Here is a 16,437-nt window from a genome sequence, read left to right as displayed (position 1 = left end):
GTGCTTCTTGAATAGTTGGCCTATTTGTCAAATACCAGATTGTTTTTAAGTGGATTAGTACTGGGTGTTACACACCAACAGTGAATCATGGAACACAACATCAAAAACTAATGATGTAATGTATGGTGACCAACATAACATAAAAATAACAAAAACAAGAACAAAATGAATTAGCATTATTCTATCCCTATTTCTTTGTGTTGAGGTTACCCCAATATTTCTCTTCAAAAATAATCACTTACAGGGGCAGCTGGGTCTTAGTCAGTTGAGCATCCCACTCTTGATTTCAGCTTAGGTCATGATCTCAGGATCGTGAGATCAAGCCCCACATCGGAGAGTCTATTTGAGGATTCTCCCTCTCCCTCTCCTCTCTCTCTCTGTCCTTCACCCCGCTTGTACTCTTTCTCATTCTCTCTCTCTCTCTAAAGTAAACACAGAAAAAACTTTTCAAAAGTATATGAAGAAATTGCTGAAGCCATGAGAAGACCAAGGATAGGTGACAACTAAATGGAACGTGGGACCCTGATGAGATCCTGGGAACAGAGAAAGGACTTCAAGTTAAACACACAGGGAATCTGAGTAAAGTATGGACATTAGTTAATATATCAATGCTGGCTTTTTGATTGTGACAAAGTTACTGTTGAAATTGATAGTGATAATAAAAGAGACTGGGTATGGTATATGTGGGAAGTCTCTATCTTTGTAATTTTTCTGTGAAACTAAAACTTCTAAAATTTATCCCTATCTATCAAAAATAAAGATACAAGGACTAGCACCAGACTACTATTTCTCTCTTCTGTTTCTTTGCTATCTCAACCCTTAGTGGCCTCTCCCTCTCAAGCTCATCTCAGATTCTCCTCCTCAATTCAGCTTCTAAGTATTGAACATCCCAGAGCTCTGTTCTCTCTTCCTTTGGTTTCTCTCTTTACATTTTCCTATTCTTCTTGATGACCTCTTCTAAACTCAAGGTTTTAAATATCATTTCCATGTCAAAGAGTCATAGACATAGATCCCCTTTTGACCCTCTTCAGAATTCAATTTGTATCCAACCACCTACTTGGCATCTCCCCACAAATGCTCCCTTGCCATCTCAAATGGAACTCTTGACATCACTTCGTGCACCAGAGATACTCTTCCTCAGTCCCCTGTGTCATCTTAATAACTGTCAACACTGAATCACTCAGGCCAAAAAAAGAGGAGTTATCTTTGATCTGTGATCTTCAACTTCTCTCATTCATTCCATCAGCATGTTCTCTTCACTTTTCCTTTAAGTGATATGGTGCCCATCTGCTTCTATTTTCACCAACATAATCCTAGTTGAAGCCACTGGATCATGACCTAAATTCTCAGCCTCATCTTGAACCCAACTCCTTCATGCCTTCTTGGCATCTTGAATCCACCCAAAACACTAGTGCTCCTCATCTTCATGAGGCCGGATCTTTACTGTCATTTAAAATCTCAGATTAAGGGCACCTGGGCAGCTCAGTTGGTTAAGCGACTGCCTTCAGCTCAGGTCATGATCCTGGAGTCCCAGGATCGAGTCCCACATTGGGCTCCCTGCTCGGCAGGGAATCTCTTTCTCCCTCTGACCCTCTCCCCTCGCATGCTCTCTCTCTCTCAAGTAAATAAATAAAATCTTTAAAAGAAAATCTCAGATTAAGTGTCATAATCTGAAAGGCCACCAACTGTCCCACAATCTAAGGTGTCCTTCCAGTCACTTTCCTATTATCTTGTCCCAATCTTTAATTATACTGCAGAATACATTCTGTACATAATGTTCTCTTATTTTAATTCAGTTGCTTTTCTGTTCCTGTCTCCCTCCAATAGAATACAAGTACTTAGAAAATAGGATGTATGTTCCATGCTTAGGACACTCCCTGACAATTGTAGGTACTCAGTGATGTTTGTTGAACTAATGACAGTGACAAGTGAGAAGTAGATGCTAACATTCTGAAATTCAGGGATGTGAGGGATCCCAGTGGAACTGTAGCGATCAGAAGTTTCTGGAAAGGAATGGGAGTTGGTGAGCCTCTGAGAATTGAGTAAGACTAGTCAAGAAGAAGGAGACAAAGAGGGAATTCTGGAGGGGGGGAGGCTAAATAAAGCAAAGGTGTGGGAAGAGTAATACACACGAATACTTGGGGACAGCAGGTAGAGCAGAAATTTCATAAAGATTACGAGAAAGGAGATCAGACTGAGGGGTCGATGCAAATGGCAGAGATTCTAGAATACCAGCTAAAGGGACTAAGAATCATCCATGTTAGGGACTTTTCCCTCTTGTTGATTTTTTTTATAAAGATTTTTTAAATTGTTTATTTATTTGACAGAGATCACAAGTAGGCAGAGAGGCAGGCAGAAAGAGAGGAGAAAGAAGCAGGCTCCCCACTGAGCAGAGAGCCCGATGTGGGACTCGATCCCAGGACCCTGAGATCATGACCTGAGCCAAAGACAGAGGCTTTAACCCACTGAGCCACCCAGGTGCCCCCCATCTTGTTGCTTTTTGACCTCAGCTGCATTTAAGCCTCTTAACTGCAGTCTCCTAAGTGTTTTAGGTGAAAGTAATACAGTCTGTTTCACCACCACCGTTTTTTTTTTTTCCTTTTCCTTAATCTCCCAGCGCACATACAATTTTGACATCTGCTTGCCCGAGTCTGGCTGAATGTGCAAGGTGATTCTAGCTTGTATACCTTTCCAATGGTTGGGTAGTCAGTGTGTGGCCCAGTTAGCCAGCGCAATCCTCAATCTGAGTGTTCTGTCTGGTTTTTATGGCAAATGGGGGTCACGTAGGGTAGAAGGATAGAAAGGAGTCTCACTCTTGTCTGACAAATTCAAAACTGTCAAGAATGGCACAGATGTAAGTGCTCAGAGACACGGTATCACCCTCATGTCCACCAACACATCGAGGTAAATAAAAGGGTTTGCTCTGGCTTTGATTTCTCCAGGCAAAGTGTCAGCTCCTGGTGCTCCTCCATCTGCCAAGTGAGTGTGGGCCTGTCCACCATCTTGAAACTGCTTTTTAAAAGATTTTTTATTGTTTGTCTCCCTCCCAATCCCATCTTGTTTCATTTATTCTTCTCCTACCCACTTAAGCCCCCATGTTGCATCACCACTTCCTCATATCAAGTGACTCTTAATCTCACAAAACAAACTGAGGGTTGCTGGGGGGAGGGGGTTTGGGAGAAGGGGGTGGGATTATGGACATTGGGGAGGGTATGTGCTTTGGTGAGTGCTGTGAAGTGTGTAAACCTGGTGATTCACAGACCTGTACCCCTGGGGATAAAAATATATGTTTATAAAAAATTAAAAATTAAAAGAAAAAGATTTTTTATTTATTTATTTGACAAGAGAGAAAGAGATCACAAGTAGGCAGAGAGGCAGGCAGAGAGAGAGGGGGAAGCAGGCAGGGAGCCCAATGCCGGGCTCGATCCCAGGACCCTGGGATCATGACCTGAACTGAAGGCAGAGGCTTAACCCACTGAGCCACCCAGGTGCCCCTTGAAACTGCTTTTGTTGACATTCCCACTGACCACAAGTACAGGCATCACACCAACGAGTCTTTTGGATGTAAACTAAAACCTCCCGAGGTTTGTTTGAGCAGGACTGCAGTGTGGTATAACATTTGACTTCATGACAACGTTTTTCCTGGGTTCATCCAACTTTGTTGGGCATCTCTTATCGGTGATGCTTTGCATCAATAGTGGGATTTCAAAAGAAGACATGTTCTCTGGCTTCAAGAAAGTTACTGTATCATGTGAAAGAATGACATGGAAACAGGTAAATAGTGGGGTACTACCTCCACCAACATGCAGGAAAACTCATAATGTCAAAGGTGCATGGAGGAGAGAGAGACCTACCGCATGTATAGAAGTCAAGCACTTTGGGGAGAGGATTATCCCTCGCAAGTCCAGTGGGTGCCACGCAATGTGCCTGGATGGTCATTTACATTTCTCCTAGTGATCCATGCTCTTCTCCATGTTCCTGCTTCCCGTGTAGGGGGTATAATAGGCCATTAAGGGAAAACAGTGGTTGTCTTGAGGGTAGGGAATGTGATCCTTCACATCCTGCATCCAATGATAGCAGCGCTTTTTCCCCTTCCAGCATTTGATGTTCTACTGATCCAACAGGATCAGTGCCTCCTTATGTTACTCCTTAGGCCGAGAAAAAGAGTTTCTTGAGGAAACTAGATTGTTCAGAGCAACGCTAGCCCATTTAAACAAAATAGCACAGTAATACCTGTAGTCTAAGTGTGTCTCCCCTATCCTTGGTTCTGTCCTCCCTTATCACAGACCACCTGTCACAGATGACGTGGCACTGACCAATGGCTTGGAAGTGCATTTCTGCAATGTGTGTGCTTACTGTTAGGTGCATTTCAGTGGGAGTTTCCTTGAGCATTCTCCCTTCTGCTGCAGGATCCCTCTGTGAGAGTTCTTCTGTTCCATCCTGTACCATTTCTCTCCCAACCACATCAGCCACTCTCAGTGTTGCTCTTGAGTTTTCTTTTCCATGAGGTCAAGAAACCCCTCTACTTTCCATATGGAGATGGTCCCAAGTAGTGTTTTCTCTGAACCTAAGGTACGGATAAGGATTGCAAATACAGAGAAAGGGGGTGCCTGGGTGGCTCAGCGGGTTAAAGCCTCTGCCTTCGGCTCAGGTCATGATCCCAGGATCTTGGGATCGAGTCCCTCATCAGGCTCTCTGCTCAGCATGGAGGCTGCTTCTCTTCCTCTCTCTCTGCCTGCCTCTCTGCCTACTTGTGATCTCTCTTTGTCAAATAAATAAATAAAATCTTTAAAAAAATGCAGAGAGGAGAGTTGCAGAAGTTCATCTCAAAATGATGTAGAAAAATTAACAGGTGAAAATATAATTACTTTATGTATGGACACAGATGAGAATCCCAGGAGTTACCTAGAAATGTGCTTTCTAGACTTAAGGGAAGGGTAATAAAGGTTTTAAGTATCAGTCAGCTCCTTTAGGACTGTTTGAAAAACCCAGCATGGGGGTGTGGGCAGTATTTATGTGAGACCCCTACAAGTTTGGTGATTTAGAATAGAAATGGTATTGGGGGGTGGCGTGTATTGATTTTTATGTAGACTCTGGTGACCAATTTCAGGGAGTTCGGAGAAGATTTAGTCTTACATATCCATTCTACGGTGCTTACTGATCAGATGCCATTTTCCTGTAATTAGAAGCTCATCTCTTTCCAAATTCTAATTTGCCTTTTAAAGTAGCTCACTTCTAAACATTTGAGTAGGGTAGCAGAACTAGATGACAAAAATCTTTTCTAGCTGTAAGATAAGAATCAACACAGTTCTGCCCGCCACGGGCTAAATCCAGCCCTCGAGGTGTGTCCGTAAATATCATTTTATTGGCACATAGCCACAGCCTTTCCTTTCTAGATAGTATATGGCTTCATTTGTGTTACAGTGGCACAGATGAGTCATGGGGGCAGGAACAGGACAGCCTTCAAAGCCCACAATATTTATGATCTGGCCATTTACAGAGAAAGTTTGCTGACTCTTGTTCTAAGACATCCTATATATTTTTTAAAATTTTATTTATTTTTTTTTAGTGACATCCCTTCTATCCCTTCTCTGTTCGTTCATTTCCTCAACTGCCCAAGAGGAGATCGGAGTAATGAATTCTGTGTCTCTTTCTGAATCCCAAGACTCTGAATTTTCTTTTGAAACTCGCAAGTTCTCAAACTGCCACAATGAAAAAAGGGAGAAGAAAATTGAAATATGTTTTCCTTACTACCAAGAGAGGGACCCTTGCTATGTATATCTCCTCATCTGGCAGCGATGACAGCTTTTACTGTCAACACAGTGTTTTTGATTAGACACCTGGATTTTTCCCAGGGGCTGGTTGCATGTTAAGTGCAGAGATCTGACGCTTCTGCACAGTGCTACCGAGGCTGAGACTCCTTTCTGCTCACCTGTTTGCTGGGAGGAGTTCTCAGCCGGCTGGCTTGGCGGCTTACAGCTCACTGGCTATCAGATGTAAACAAGATGACTAGGGAGGATCTGGCTGGGCAGGTTTAAAATGGGAAGCCAGTACTCCTCCCGGTGCTCTGTTACAAACAAGTCGCTCATGCTTGTGGTGGCAGAGTTTTAGATATATATTTTTTTAAGATTTTATTTATTTGTCAGAGATTTTGTTTATTTGTCAGAGAGAGCACAAATGGGGGGAGCAGGAGGCAGAGTGAGAGGGAGAAGCAGGTTCCCAACTGAGCAGGAGCCCAAGGTGGGGCTGGATCCCAAGGTCCTGGGATGGTGACCTGAGCCAAAGAAGACACGCGACAAATGAGCCACCCAGGCATCCCTGTACCAAAGCTTTAAATGAGATGCCTTTGAAGTATGCTGTCCTAGCTTTCCAAATGGCCCAACAGGATGAGGCATTCAGAAACATATTGTATGAAATGCCTTCCTTTTCTTCCCATCTAGCCTGCAGGTATCATATTCTCTAATTGACAGACGGCACGTGGGCCCAGGCCTGATTGATTTTTGCAGGGCGATTTTGGATCCTTCACAGGGCATGTCAAAGAAAGCAAATGAAGCTCTGCCGTTCTGTCATTAGAACAGACTTCATTCAGATGGTCTGATTGTCTGGCTGCCTGCTGAACTCTTACACGATTTCACTTCTGAGTGGATGGGGTATCTGAAGGATCAATGACGGGGCACAAAGGGAGAGCAAGACGTTCTGCAGCTCTGTGGCCGGAATGGAAGCTCGCGGTGATACTTCTGTCCATTGCAATACTTGTAATTATCCAAGGACTTCGTTTTCATCTACCTTTTAAATGACATCTCCTGGGATGCCTGGGGGGCTCAGTCGGTTAAGCCTCTGCCTTTGGTTCAGGTCATGATCCCAGAGTCCTAGGATCAAGTCCCTTGCTCAGCAGGGAGCCTGCTTCTCCATCTGCCTGCTGTTCCCCCTGCTTGCACTCTCTCTCTCTCTGTCTCTTTCTCTCTGACAAATAAATAAGTAAAATCTTTATTTTTTAAAAAAAGTGACTTCTCTTAAATCAGTGCTTCAGTCAGATTGATTGAAGGCCCCTCTTCCTTATGAGAGGCCTCTGTATGTGTGTGCAGGGAGTGGGGGATGCCTATATATGCAGAAGGAAGAGAATGAGGATATGAATGTATCTAAAAATCTGAACACTTAGTCATTTTAGTAATTTTACTTAGGATTGTATTGGAATTTAGCTTTCCCTTTTTATCATCTTAAGAGCAAACATCTTTGCTTTCTCTTTTTTCCTCACTGCTTTTCCTTTGGTGGAAATGATAGTTTCTTAAGGATATGGTCAAATGGCAAGATAAAGAAAAAGTATTGAAATAGGTAATGCGGTGGCATGTGGATTTGACACTACAATTCAGATATATAGGGAAATGTGCCCTATCCTCTGATTAGTGTTCAACATGATGCTTTATCCTCATTTATCATAGATAAATGGTGCCATAAATAATCCCATTAGGTCAGTGGTTGACAAGAAGGGCAGCATGAGATTGTTTTATTCTAATTTTTTAAAGATTGTATTTATTTATTTGAGAGAGGGAGAGAGAGAGAGAAGAGCAGGGGGAGGGAGAAGCAGACTCCCCACCAATCAGGGAACCTGATGAGGGGCTCGATCCCAGGACCCTGGGATCATGACCTGAACCAAAGGCAGATGCTTAACCAACTGAGCCACTCAGGCATCCCTGTGACATTGTTTGAATGAAAGATACTGCATTTAGCACCAACTGGGTCAGGGCAGGCTAAGAACATGCTCTGCACTATATTTGACAGTTTCGAACAGTGATACATTGTCCCATGTCCCAGTCAACATTCAAGTGAGTGTAAAATTTTATTTATCTGAGAATATAAACTCCCTGTTGCATATGAACACAAAGTATCCCTTACTTTGTAATTATCCAATTACTTTCAGTATATCCCCTTCTCCAGCAATGCAAATACTGTGTATATCAAGAGAAGATGGTGCTTTATTTTGTTCTGAACTTTGTCAGGAGCTGTTCTGTATTTTGGAAAACCCCACCACTGAGAGCAAAGCCACTTGTGAACTGTGGCCTCTCCAATAGAGTACAACAATGTTATTATTTTTTAAGGTTTATTTATTTATTTGAGAGCAAGAGTGAGAGAGAGGTGGGGGGCTGGAAAGGGGAAAGGGAAAGGGAGAGAATTTCAATCAGAGTCCCCACTGAGCGCAAAGCTCAACACTGGCCCAAGCCCAGGACCCAGAGATCATGACTTGAGTTCAAATCAGGAGTTGGATGCTCAATTGACTGAGCCACCCAGGCACACCCCCAACTGTATTATTGGTACCTGTTTCAGTTGATATTCAACTTCTTCATTCTTCTGATATATCAACCAAATATTTACAAATTGAAATGTATTTTATTACAAATTATGCATTTATCCTTTATATTACAGCTAAAGCATTACAGTCTGTTGATTATTTTTTGAAACTAAATGCGTAAATTAACAGTCGCAAATTTTTTTTTTTTTTTGGAGAGCCACATAGGAAATGTTTTAAGTTTGGCAGGCCAGTTTGTCTCTGTCACAATTATTCAACTCTGCCGTTGTAGTGAGAAAGCAGCCATAGGCAATATGTAAAGAAGTGGACATGGTTGTGTTTCAATAAAACTTTATAGACATTGAAATTTCCATTTAAATATAATTTTTACATGTCACAAGATACTTTTTTTTATTATTTGTTTTTGACTACTTGGAAATGCAAAGCCTTCTTAGCTTTTGAATGGTACAGAAAAAGTCAGTGGGCCATTTTTGACTAGTGGATGATAATTTGCCAATCTCTGTTCGAAGGCATCAGGCTCAAGCAAACACACTGAAATATGTATAATTATGAGTTACCTTTCTCTTATTTCTTCTTTACTTTATAGCTAAAGTACTGTGTTAATTGTTTGAAATGGATCTGTGTAATTACTAACAACAAATATTTTTGTAAAACAACTTGGTAAAAATATTTAAAACAAATTTTTGAGTGCTGTGAAGATCCTCACTTGTTATGATAAGATATACACCAGAGTGTGGCTTCTCATTGTGGTTTTGATTTGTATTTCCCTGATATCGAGTGATGTGGAACACTTTTTCATGTGTCTGTTGGCCATTTGGATGTCTTCTTTGGAGAAATGTCTGTTCATGTGTTCTGCCCATTTCTTCACTGGATTACTTCTTTTTGGGTGTTGAGTTTGGTAAGTTCTTTATAGACTTTGGATACTAGCCCTTTATCTGATAAGACATTTGCAAATATCTTCTCCCATTTTGTCGGTTGTTTTTTGGTTTTGTTGACTGTTTCCTTTGCTGTTCAAAAGCTTTTTATTTTGATGAAGTCCCAATAGTTCATTTTTGCTTTTGCTTTTCTTGCTTTTGGAGATGTGTCTAGCAAGAAGTTGCTGCAGCCAGGGTCACAGAGATGGCTGACTGTGTTCTCCTCTAGGATTTTGATGGATTCCTATATCACATTTAGATCTTACATCCATTTTGAGTTCATCTTTGTGTATGGTGTATGAAAATGGTTCAGTTTTGTTTTTCTGAATGTGGCTGTCCAGTTTCTCCAAGACCATTTGTTGAAGAAACTGTCTTTTTTCCATTGGACATTCTTTCCTCCTTTGTCAAAGAGTTCAGGGTCCATTTCTGGGCTTTCTATTCTGTTCCATTGATCTATGTGTCTGCTTTTGGGCCAGGACCATACTGTCTTGATGATGACAGCTTTGTAATAGAGCTTGAAGTCGGGAATTGTGATGCCACCATCTTGGTTCTCTTTTTCAACATTCTCTTGGCTATTCTAGGTCTTTTCTGGTTTCATACAAATTTTAGAACTATTTGTTCCAGCTCTTTGAAAAATTTTGGTCGTGTTTTGATAGGGATTGCACTGAGTATGTATATTGCCCTGGGTAGTATAGACATTTTAGCATTATTTGTTCTTCCAATCCATGAGCATGGAACGTTTTTCCATTTCTTTGTGTCTTCCTCAATTTCTTTCATAAGTGTTCTATAGTTTCCAGAGTACAGATCCTTTACCTCTTTGGTTGGGTTTATTCCTAAGTATTTTACAGTTTTTTGTGCAATGAGATGCCACCTCACACCAGTCAGATGTCTAAAATTAATAAGTCAGAGAACAACAAATATTGGTGAGGATGTAGAGAAAGGGGCACCCTCTTACATTGCTGGTGGGAATGCAATGTGGTGCAGCCACTCTGGAAAACAGTATGGAGGTTCCTCAAAAATTTAAAAATAGAGCTATCCTATGACCCAGGAATTGCACTACTGGGTATTTACCCAAAGCATACAAACATAGTGATCTGAAGGGGCACCCGCACCCCAATATTTATAGCAGCAATGTCCACAGTAGCCAAACTATGGAAGGAGCCTAAATGTCCATCGAAAGATCAATGGATAAAGAAGACGTGGTATGTTTATACAATGGAATAATACTCAGCCATCAAAAAAGAGACCTTACCATTTATAATGACGTGGATGGAACTATAGGGTATTATGCTAAATGAAATAAATCAATCAAAGAAGCCACTTATCATATGATCTCACTCATCTATGGAATTTAAGGAACAAAACAGATGATCATAGGGGAAGGGAGGGAAAAATAAAATAAGACAAAATCATTGAGGAAGACAAACCATAGGAGACTTTAATGATAGGAAACAAACAGGATTGCTGGGGAGGTGGTGTGGATGGGGTGAGTGGGTGATGGACAGTAAAGATGGAACGTTATATAAGAAGCACTGGGTATTATAAAAGACTGATGAATCACTGAACTCTACCTCTGAAACTAATAGTACCTATATGTTAATTAATTGAATTTAAGCAAGATAAAATTAGGAAAAAAGTGAGTGTGGCTTTCCCAACAACTACCTCTGAGAATAAAAAAAGACGGTCATATTTATGGTTTAAATTGTTCAAGAGAGTCAACAATCCTGATTGGGTAAAATTTGGTGAGTTTTGATAAAACTCAGAAATTTCCATCTTTGATAAGGAAAAACAATCCTGGCTTATCTCTATTGCAAAGCTGTTAGGTGGTGTCTGCAGTTCAATACTTTTGGGCTTTCAGATAAGTATATCTCTTCCAGACTTGGGACATGCTTCATATACAGCAGAGTTAGGCTAAAGTTTAGTGAAATATCAGAGTGGTTTTTGTTTGTTTGTTTGTTTTGTAGGGTCTACTGCCTATGGGTTTTATTTAATTATCAAGGTGGCATTACAAAATATTTGTTTCAAAAATGGGTCACTGTAGGGGTGCCTGCTGGTTCATTCAGTTAAGCGCCCAACTCTTGGTTTGAGCTCACATCATGATTTCACGGTCCTGGGATTGAGCCTCATGTCGGGCTCCACGCTAAGCACAGAGTTGGCTTGACATTCTCTCTCCCCCTCTGCCCCCCCCCCTGTCTAAAATAAATAAATAAAATATATATATATATTTTTTAAATGGGCCACTGGGTGTGAGTGCATTAGGTGAATCTGATTTCACAGATTTCTAAACCTTTGGCATTCCCCTATTTCTCCTATGATGACCATCCAGTGATCTGGGAAGGAAGGGGGGGGTGGATTATGCAATATTAAGGCTCAGAGGAAGCATCAGAATTGCTCTGAACCAGAGAAATGTCCACTGTCCGCCTACTTGGTAAACTTTCCAACCATATAACTTTTGATCTGGTTTCTTAAGTCAGTCTGGTATAAAGAATTCTTAGCTGATTTCAAATCTCCTTGTCTTTCCCTAGTGCCACAAATACTTGGAATCTCTCCAGCCTCTGCTTTGAGGCCACTTCTCCCTTTGCCTGCTGCCCAAGAACAGATCACTGGCCTTCCACTCAGCTGCCTTTAGGATTGTCCTCAAGGGCTGTGGGAGCTCTATCCATTCCACATGGAAATAGGATCCTGGGTAACCCATTGTCCTTTGATGCATCCCAAGCCCTAGTCTTGCCCTGGGCAACTTGGAGCAGGATACCTTTCCAGAACCTTGAGTAGGGTCTTTTTCCCTCTTCTCTTTGTGTCTGAATACCTCAAACCCCACTGCCCTCTCCAGAAGAAATGGGTTTCTTTCACTCATCCTGTGTCATAAACTGTTCTTCATCACAAAACTGCTAGCCTCAGTGGCCTTAATGTCCCAGGCAGAAAAATATCTTCCCTCTACCATGGGAGACTCTTGGAGCTAAGCGATGGAAACTCATGGAAGCTAAAGGAATTTGGTAAATCCTCTCTCTATGCAAAGCTGTGCTTTCAAAAGCATTGTTTTGGACCAAGTTCTCTCACTGAGAATGATGCGTCTGAAGGAAACTGAAAAACAAAAAACAAAAAACAAGATTTAAAGAAATGCAATGCAAAGCAATGTTTAACATTAGCTATATCCCCGCTGAATCACAAATATGGTGGAAGTTACCTTGTTTTCTTCCAGTGGTGCTGACAAGTGACATGTGGATGTGGTTCAGTAGTGGAAGTGTCCACACAAATGTATCTGCCTCCAGCACTGTGGGGCAGATACCCACATGTAATAGAATCACCCTGATCGCCCACCAGCTGTCATCAAGGTCAGAGATCATCCTGAGGTCCCAAATGCAGGAGCTCCTAGATCCCTGTGCTATGTATGTTCCAATTTCTTGGGCTTTCCCCTTTTTCTCCCTGTGATGGCAAAAACTCTCACCATGATGATTCATATTCCTGTTTGCATTTTCCAGGGGCCTGAGGAAAGCTCTTCCCTCTTCTAGCCTCGCCCTTTTAGCAAATGCCCTACCGCCTCTCCATTCCCAAAGGGCTTCTGCACCCCTTGTCTGGCTTGTCGTGGGACCAGCCTCCTCTCCTCGATCCCAGTGGAGGGTGTGTGTGTGCGCGTGTGTGTGTATACACGTGTGTGTGCGCGCTCATGGGCTTGGGTAGGTGTAGAAAAGAGATGAGTCGGAGGTAGAGACAAGTGACAGGGGAATTGAAATAGACTTAAATACATAATTACTGTCTATTTCCCTTCAATGGAAATCTCCTGAGTGCTTTTTTATAAAAACGCGAAGACAAGATATTTACAGGTTAATAATCTACTTGAAAAAAAAAAAAAAGGAGAGGGAGGGTGGCTGCTGCATTTTGTAGGATAACTTGTGGATAGAAGAAGATTATTATATGTATATTCACTCTTCTTCCACAGCCAGGACACAGGGAATCTTGGCTAGCCTCTCAGTGTCTCTCCCCCTTTTTTTCCCTATACAGCTCAACAGAATTCACCAAAAATCCATGAAGGCTGGTGGGCGTACAAGGAGGTGGTCCAGGGAAGCTTTGTTCCAGGTAAATACACATTTATTCATATTCTTTTATTTTTTTAAGGAAGGAATTTGAATGAAATATAATATTATTTCCAGAGTTTTGCCTTTGCTGCAGGGCAAGGAAGGCATTGCAAGGAGCAGCTGTGTCTCTTGTACATGGCGGGTATAAGGCTTTTCCATCAAGGGCCAGTTTGTTCTAGAGTGGCAATTTCATCAAGACCCCCTTGCTCCATGGGAGCCTACATCCCAAGGCCTTTCCCTCTACAGGGGGCTCTGCCAGCAGGAGGGCTGTGGAGAACTAAGGGTTGAAGCTCTGTTGGAATTTCATTAAGTAAGAAGGAGCCATTTTTTTTATTTTTAACATTAATGGAACAGGAAGTCTGGAAAGGCTGACCATGACAGTGAGGCTTGCTGGGATGCATGCTGTCACTGATGTCACTTGAGTAGCATCTGTGGTCAGAACTTAGCAGATTGGGCCAAGCATGGGCTAAAAATAACGGCTGGAATGAGTGCTGTCACCATGGGGGTGGGGGAGAGAACTGAAGGCAAATTAGAGCCAGAAACATACAATGGCTTTAGGGTCAAAGGAAGCCTGGAGGGTCCTTGTGGCCCCTCCACCACTCTGACCTTAATCACAGCCCTCCCCCTTCTGCTGTATCAGACTTTAGTGGGGGAGAGAGGCAAGAGAAAAAAACCAAGAATGTTAAGGAGAAGGATGGATGGAAAGGCGGGTGAGATATTTCAAAGTATTTTTAACTGCCTAGATGTGGGATGGGAAGAAATGCAGCACATGGGAGGAGTCGGTATGGAGTCCTCACTTAGGGGCTAAGCACGGAGAGCTTCCCGAGTTGGTGGAGATCCTTGTATTTGGTGGCAGGTGGGAAGAGCCACGTTCCCAGCTCAACCCAGCTCAGCCTGGTTCAGCCTTGGCTGCTGTTATGTTCTGGTTCTTCTATGGAGTTCCTAATGTCAGCTGTGCAGAGCACAGTAAGTTACTAAATCCCTCTGAGCATCACTTTCTCAGCTGAACTGTAGGACAGTAACCCATGCTCTTCGGGCTTTCTGATAGGAGGAGAGCATCTTGGTGAAGGTGTGGTGGGCAACCCACAAAAAAGCCAGCTGACTGGCGAATAGCCTCATAAATTAAGATTATTAACTGTACAAATTTACTCTGGTACATTTATTCCTTGGCCTAGGGGGCATAGATACTGGTCTTGATTAGTTCACCCAGAAATGATCAGGTTTCTAGTAATAACCCTGTAACAACTTGATTGTCACAAGCTATATTCATGCGGCCTGATCTAGATACATGGCATTTTATCCTTAACAGCTGGGGACATCCCTTGCCAGTGGATGGAATGCTCATTGTTTTCCTGAGGAATCCGCTTCTCATGTTCAAGATGTCCCAGAAACCGCATTCACACATATATGCGTTGCAGTTATGGAATTAGAACCACAAAGCGCATTCCCTCCAGGTTATCATGAGTTTTCCGAACTAAGATGATCCTCTGTAGTGACTGAAGTGCTCGTGGATAATACTGAATAAACCCTGCAAAGTGTTGCTTTCCTGCCCCACATTTTATTTTTGATGTTTTCCCCTCCGTTGGTACATCCCTTCTCTACGCGTGTCCAAAGCCCACTTTTGATTTGGTTGTAGCTTCTGAGACAGCCGCAGGAAAAGTTTTGTTTTTCCTTTTATGTGTTGATTTAAAAAAAAGCTGAACTTTCCCTCATTCCCAGCTTCATGGGAGATAGTATGTATAAAACGGGCAGTGTGGACTCTCACGTCGGACACACCGGGCGCTGAGTGGGGGTCCTATGGCTTCCTCCTGGGAGTTCTGTCTGCAAACTGCCTACCACCTCTCAGTTATTCGTCTTTTTAAATAGAGATCAGGACCCAGTCAGCCTTATGAGGTTTTGTGAGGATTAAATTATATAACCCAAGATAAGGTGCTTATGGTCATGTCTGACCCATGGTGTGAGTACAAGTCCGTCGTTCTGAGTATTACTTTTATTATTTTATGAATAGCCGTACAATTGGGTGTTTGCTACTTTTCTGCTTGGGCAAAGGCAGAGAGCTATTAACTGGAAACCTAATAATGTAAGTGCGGGTCTCTCATGATGCGCGGAACATGGAAGGTGCGTAGTAATTGTTCCTTGGGTTGGTGAGCTCAGTTGGCTTCTAGGCAGTGGCCAACTGAGAAGTGACCTTATCATCCTCTGCCTTTAATGGTCCCAAAGGCCCTTTGGCCTCCTTGGAAAGAAGCCTGGTATCTGATGGTTTCACTTCTTAAGCTTTGGGGTACTCTACTCTGTTAAGAGAGGAGTCATGAGGGGCGCCTGGGTGACTCAGTGGGTTAAGCCTCTGCTTTCGGCTCAGGTCATGATCTCAGGGTCCTGGGATCCAGCCCCACATCGGGCTCTCTGCTCAGCAGGGAGCCTGCTTCCCCCTCTCTCTCTGCCTGCCTCTCTGCCTACTTGTGATCTTTCTCTCTGTCAAATAAATAAATAAATAATCTTAAAAAAAAAAAAAAAAAAGAGAGGAGTCATGAGAATTTTTGAATTAAGTAATTGGACCTGAGGCTCTAGCCTCTGACACATTCCAAATGACCTCCTTTATCTGAGTTGGTGCTCAGGGCGAACCGTGGACCCTTTATCTCTTATTCTCATTGCGGATTATAAGGTCAAGAGTGCTCTTTGCTTTGCCACCAGGACTTTCTTCATGTGATGGATGTGTGACAAAGAAGAGGACTTTGTATGACCAGATTATTTGAGCAAGTTTTATTGCCTCATAAGTTCTTTGCAAGAGTATCTAGGAAAAAGTTGGCATAACAGTTGTGAATCTGTGATTTCACAAAACTTGTGGTGCCTAGAAATAGAGGATTTCTCTAGCCATGGCAAGCACAAGGTTGATTTAGTAGCAGAATAACCCTCTTTGGTCAGTTCAAAGCACCTGTAGAGTTGCCTCCCCTCCCCCACCCCTAGGGAAGCACCATGCTTAGGGCTGCTGATATCAAGAGGTGACTGATTCACGGTTCCGATTCAAGGGTGAGCCTACCATCTAAAGAGGAAGATGAAACTTGGAATGAATGTAGTTCTTGTGCAGCTTCCTTAGCATTAAATTAACCATGGAATGGCCTCATTTTCTTAAGTGAGACAACTGAGC

General features: G+C 42.4%; 1 protein-coding gene across 1 annotated transcript in view; it reads left to right on the top strand.

Annotated features, from left to right (window-relative positions):
• The window catches only part of CA10 (carbonic anhydrase 10), a 503,136-nt gene that overhangs the window by 69,100 nt on the left and 417,599 nt on the right, over window positions 1-16,437 (top strand). Inside the window, exon 2 of the mRNA XM_059379334.1 lies at window positions 13,219-13,293. Within this exon, the coding sequence (XP_059235317.1) occupies window positions 13,219-13,293 (75 nt within the window). The remainder of the gene's footprint in view (window positions 1-13,218; window positions 13,294-16,437) is intronic.

This window comes from Mustela nigripes, chromosome 16, assembly GCF_022355385.1.
Source record: "Mustela nigripes isolate SB6536 chromosome 16, MUSNIG.SB6536, whole genome shotgun sequence".
NCBI classification, from domain to species: domain Eukaryota; kingdom Metazoa; phylum Chordata; class Mammalia; order Carnivora; family Mustelidae; genus Mustela; species Mustela nigripes.
Note: the sequence above shows the minus strand (reverse complement) of the source record. Positions and strands in the feature narration are given on the sequence as shown.